At 51.8% G+C, this 6,000-nt stretch overlaps 1 protein-coding gene across 1 annotated transcript; it reads left to right on the top strand.

Moving 5' to 3' along the window:
* Positions 1 to 2,028: 2,028 nt before the first annotated feature.
* Positions 2,029 to 3,490, top strand: J4E83_010915 (uncharacterized protein; the record flags this gene model as incomplete). Its single annotated transcript, XM_049337793.1, has 2 exons — positions 2,029 to 2,674; positions 2,730 to 3,490. 2 exons carry the CDS (start codon positions 2,029 to 2,031, stop codon positions 3,488 to 3,490), a joined length of 1,407 nt encoding a protein of 468 aa, XP_049183097.1.
* Between the last annotated feature and the right edge of the window lie 2,510 nt (positions 3,491 to 6,000).

Genomic DNA, 6,000 nt, shown 5'->3' with positions numbered 1-6,000 from the left:
CGCACCTGTCCAGCCAAGAGGTATCGCTTTTTCCACGATAGCATCTAGTGCACCGCATATTCAGTCCCCGATACAGCAGATTAACCTATAACTGTAAAGTTTTGATATTGCCTCGCTCTTGTCTCCACACTCTACAACCATTCATCGTCGATCTGCATTACACTGGTCCAGCTATTTTTGAAGCTAACTTCACCCTTCCATCAGAGCACGCATCAGGACCACACTATATTCGACATGCTTCTTCACCCTTTCTGTCTCTTCGTATTCTGAAGCGACTAGTCACCGGCGATTTGAACTGCGGACTTGATCTAGTCTGATCGCACTTAGGGCTCGACCTAAAGGAGTCGGTTTCATGTTGGTACAACGAATGACAGTGTTTGAGGCTGAGTGTGTCAAAAAATGCATTTAATCGTCTCCATAAGGCACCGTCAAAGGCTGCATTCAACCGATGTAGCGCTACTGCAGTCGCTGCATCACGATCGCAGGTCTGAATGCTTACGGGTGCGAGGCGTCTGGCCGACTCGTACTTAACGCTATTGTGACAGACCCGATCAATCATGAACATCTTGATGAACCTCAGGTATCCCTGAGTAGCAGCAAGTTCAAACGGCTCTCGACAGCATTGAAAGAACGCAGACAGTTGGCCCTAAGCATCAAGAAATCATTACCATCACATACGCAAAAGTACTCCTCAACTCAAATAAGAGGGATCAGAATTATTAGAACCTGCCAATGCTGCAGCATTGCAAACCCGCAGTTCATCAATATCACGAGACCGCAGTTCATCCATGAGAATCTTCTCAACTAACATTACATCGGTGAAATAAGATAACTCGATGGTACCTGCGCAATTCCAAAGGCGAAGGCCGTAGTCTTGGCGAACTGTACAATTCAGAAACGAAATCTAATCGCTTGTTGTGGGACGGGGATATGTATGCCATGACCGTGTTGCCACAGGAACGCTTCGAAGCATCAGATCCACGCTAGCTCTGTAGCTCTTCGTCTCAGTACGTGTTAAACTTCGATTACGACCTTTGAGACACCTGGTAGAGGGCTGTTACCTGTTTGAGACTTGATTTTTTTTGGATCTGAGATACCCCTATACGCTGTTCACAACAAAACGTAGCTCTTCGTCTTGTAGATCCAGAACGCAGATCTGATAAAGGCCACACATGATGTTCACCTGTCTTTGCTGCGCGTCCGAATGTTGTCACTTTCCCCACCATACCGCGCCGGGCGTCATCGAGCGAAAAGTAGCCCATTCTTCTTCGCGCGAGCGTGCTGTTATATGCGCCGATGTGCTGGGAACTGCACTTGCAATCAGAGCTGCCTCCCGCGCACTACGAGCGGCGCACGTGTTGATGTGTATCGTATTGGTACAATACATATCGCGTCGTGTTACCAAGTGATGGTAATGGGCGCTGAGTGTGTTACAAGCATCATTGCCCTTGACGTTGTTAAGAATGGTAAGCATCGAGGAACGGCGGGGGTGTCGTCACGCTAGTCGGAAAGGCCTAGCGTCCACACGGGGAAATGGAAAGTCCGACCCCGGAAGGTGCAGCGCTCGCCACCGACACGCTCAGAGCGCGACCTCGACTCCGACCACCATCACCGCCATCGTCCCCAACCATCTCGACCTCACCTGCTAGCCGCCGTCAACCGCGTCCACCGTCTCTCGTCAGCTCCTGGCCCCCGGTCCTCTTCGCCTGCCTGTCGCCTTGCCTCAGTCCGCCATCCCCCGGGACCTTTGACGTGCGCACGGCGTTGTCGGCCTACAGCCCACGCGTCGGCGACTCACGCGTCAAAGGGGCGGTTCTCAAGCAGTCACAGGTTGTGCGGACACGACGGGGACAGCAGTTCACGAGCCGACACCGCGCTTCCGTTACACCCAGCACCATTCGCCGAGCTGGACACAACGAGTCAGGGCTGCTCTCCGCGCACAACGCGTCAAAAGCCCGGGCGGGTGGGTTTCCCTTGCGCTTGCTTCATCGCAAGGGGGATATCACTTGTGAGTGATACTTCTGCACCATGGTCCGCTGGCTTGTCTCCAAGAAGGGTGTGCCCGTGTTGGCAAGCGTGAGATCGGACCCTGCTGCACAGTCACCATGTGTCTTGGTCGTGAAGTACAACGAGGAGCCATTGCAGCTTAGCTTCCATTTACAATGCACGACTTTCATTAATGGCTTCGATGATGAGCAAACGTTTACTTTGATCTATGATGCTGACAACCTGATGCGCGACGCAACTACGCTCAGCGATGCTACCACGTCCCTTTCCCACGACCAGTTGACCTCCATCGCACGCGCCGGAAATCCCCAAATAAGAGCATTGGCTCTAACGCTCGCGAAGCCATGCAAGATCAGGTGCCCTTCTTCAACCGCTACCTTCACATCGAAGAGCGGATATGAGGCCCCCTTCCACCGCCTGGCTGCCCTCGCGAAAGCTACAGCAATCGATATCACCTTTGACTACAATTGGGTGCACGCCAACAATCGTCTTCCTCTAGAACGCCTGTTCAAAGAATTGGGAGCGTTTTCGGGGGTCTCTGAGAGTGCCGATGGATGTGTATACGCGGATTGGGCCATCTTCTGTACCGTTGAAGAAGACCACCAACCACCACCTTCGTACACAAACGCGGTAGACGCAGGTGCATCACAAAAGCGACCCAGGCGTGGTAGGTTACCTCGTGCCACAATCACCTCCTCGACAATTACTCATACGCAAGATAGTTACACCACCCTCGCAGCCCGCATCGCCGCCTCATAAACGTCCGCACCACGATCATGGGTCGCCCACAGAAGTTGCGACATCCTCCCCTTGTCCACCCGGCACATCCCATCATTCGCCATTCGAGAAGGAGGAAGCAGGACTTACGAGTGCACACCCATCTCTACACGCCAGTGCCCAGCTCGCCTTCCAAGACGTTGTCAACAAGGCCGTCGCGGCTCAGCTTCCAGCCATTGTCGAAAGTATGTTGCCCAACATTCTCAGGAGCATATTGCCGGATGTCCTCCATAGATCCCTTGCTCCCAGACAATCACCGTCTTCGTCGCCTCCCCCTAGAGCCAGCTGTACGCCCCAACCCTCGCCTTCCCTCGGCACACTCATAGCCGACCGCCTGGAAGTTCTGGCCAAGGATCACTTGACTTCGATCTTCGCCGATGCCAATGACCAAGCGTACAGCCTCCGTAATCAAGCTGAAGGAGAGTTTGAGGACGTGGTTGCCGACCACAAGCTTGATGTCGACACAATCAAGGAAGACTGCATACGAGAGCTTGGTGAAGTAGTTGACGATAAGCTGTGCAAGTTCAAGGAGGAGACTGAGGAGATTGTTGAAACTGCCGTGGAAGAAGTGGGCACCAAGAGCGGTGAAATTCGCGACGACTTTTGCGACGGGCTTGAGGAGTTCGTGAAGATAGCTTCTGCTTCACTCAAGAAGTTGAGAGAAGGGAAAGGCCACCGCAATCGCATGTCGACGAGTCAAGACTAAACGTCACGAAGTATATCATTACACGATGGATCGCCATCTGTTGCTTGTGATGTCACTGCCACGCACCCCTCGACGTTGTTTCTTGTCTCATCATACGACACATGTCTGGCAACGTCGCATAGTCGCATGTGACGGGGGCTTTCTGACCCCCGTGCAGTCCCGCGCTCCACTAACCGAAAGCATCTTCGTCAGCCTCCTTTGCAGTCAGACTTCACTTTCTGACCCGGCCACTTGCTAGGCTTCTGGAGACCAATTTACGAACGCTGGAATCGTAGATCCAGCTTTGCGCACCAATATTCTCAAAGACTTCACTGGTTTCACATCATGGCAGTGATTAGCGGACTCTTGATATGATGTCGACGCCTTCATACCATGGCAGTGATGAGATCAGGGATGATGCAATAGAGTGTGTCTCCATCCAGACCCCTGTCTAATCTTAGTTCGAGCTGGTTATCAACGTTATACTTTGGTACACGGTATGATTGCGATAGCGTGGCTGTTCGTGCGATCAGAACACATCCGTCAGCATCGCCATTCATGCCGCCAGAAACGGAAGGCAGAGTGAGTGTTGGCGCGACTGGAACGACTGTTCAGACTGAAGGAGCAGCGCCACTTTGGTTCTGTCGCAAGCGCGACGTATTTTGCTAGCCCCTGCTAATGTACTTGCCCTCCCGCCTGGACCACAGCAAGAGACCACAAGATCGTTGCAGCCCGCGCGGCTGAGCCAGACGACTTGCGCCTTATCATTTAGTCCGCTTTATTCCATGCTGCACATGAAAGCCGATCGAGCCCTAAAGCCCGCTCTACATTTTGTCAGCTGCCGGCGTCAAAGCATGACGTCTTTTCTCAACCACTACACATGATCACGCCAGCAGCTGTTACGGTGTAGCTAGGATGAGGATATAAGCTCCTGGAAAGCGACATCGCGGAAGAATCAAATGCCTCATCTACCAATATATCCGACTAGTAATTGAACGAACGGCCGGAGTAACGCTTGTCTCACCCATCCCGACATGCGCGATGACCTGAATACGATATCGCATCCACCAAGACCATGTGCTTCCCATATCCGCGGAGCTCGTTAAGTCTTCGCATCCAGGTGTAATATCGCGCTCCGAAACCTCGTCCCGGCTCAGGCAACCACTGCAGACTGCCGTCAGATCAGGTTGAGAGTGACGCCTCAGAAGCCCTGCCTTTGGCGAAGATCGGAATAGCTCCAGGTGGTGAAATGGAGAGAGCGCTTAGTGTCAGGCCTTGATTAGATGGTGATGCTTTAGGGCCTGGACACGGCATCGCCTTCTGACATGGACACTCATTACAGTTTGCGGCGTTTATTCCTTCCACCACTATCTCTCAACGTGCTTCTAGTGGCCGCATATGCTGCTCTAAATATCCGGGACTACACATCGCTCGGCCAACACGGTGACTCCACGCCATCGGAGAATTTGAAAGCAGAAGATGCATCCTTCTTCGCGCAAGTGTGACCTTGGGTTGTACTTGATTTGCTTACTTCATTGTCCTCCTGGAAATCCGCCTCTTCGATGTTCGATATGCAAGGACGATTGCGTCTCTGTAGTCTGCTGAACTGGACGCGCGTCTCATCAAACGTGTCGAACCCAGATTGTCGCATTACGAAAGTGTTTCCTTTCCAAGCGCGCCCGTCCTTCTTTTCAACAACACTACCCATCTTCCGAAGCGCTTCTTGCAAGTTCTTCATGTCTCCAAAGCGCGGTATACAACTACAGCTTAAACTAAAGCTCTTGTCTCGAATCTCGCATCCATCCTTTCTCTCTTCTCTACCTATACGTCTCGTGCGTCGTTGGATAACCAGACTGTTTCATAGTGAACACCGACGACCTGTCGCTGTTGCCGCGCTTAGCTCTCTGTTTCCTAGAGGCACTATAGAGGTGCTAGTAAAGCACGCTAGTCTACCTACACCGACTCTGCGCGCCGGCGCGCGTTACCTCCTTCTCGTCATCAATTCTCAAGTCTGCCTTCGCGCAATAATTCAAGGCGTTTATTTATATGTTGCGCGGCTCGTCGCACAAGTTAGTCCCCATGATCCCGACATTAGAATACTCTCTTCACTAGTTTTGCTGCAGTTCCTACCCAACAGACGTTGCTGTAAAAAGAATAGCCTGCATACTCAAATATTGAGGTCAGAACAGGCTAAAATAGACCTAGTAGTAGTAGTAGTAGGACGTTGCTGTAGATGTCTAATATTCAAATGCGCATAATGCGCCGCTAGCTATAGAACCTGCTTCGTGATCTATTGGTCCCCATATTTAGCCGAATGAACTACATTACTATCAACAGCGACTGCACACTGAAATGCACACGGTGTTGTGAACGTGGAGATCAGAAAGGTGAGCATGCTGTAAGTGCGAACGGCTGGACCTTCTACTTGAGGTTGAGGATTCGGTATCTGGTCGAACAAGGCTATCGAGACATCACGAAATCTTCACTTTCGGACAAGCAGACTCAGAGAGTATTACAGCTTAGAGAACAAA

This window comes from Alternaria metachromatica (genome assembly GCF_023757995.1).
Source record: "Alternaria metachromatica strain BMP 0045 chromosome Unknown scaffold_55, whole genome shotgun sequence".
In the NCBI taxonomy this organism is placed as follows: Eukaryota; Fungi; Ascomycota; class Dothideomycetes; order Pleosporales; family Pleosporaceae; genus Alternaria; species Alternaria metachromatica.
This window is presented reverse-complemented; position numbering and strand designations above follow the sequence as displayed.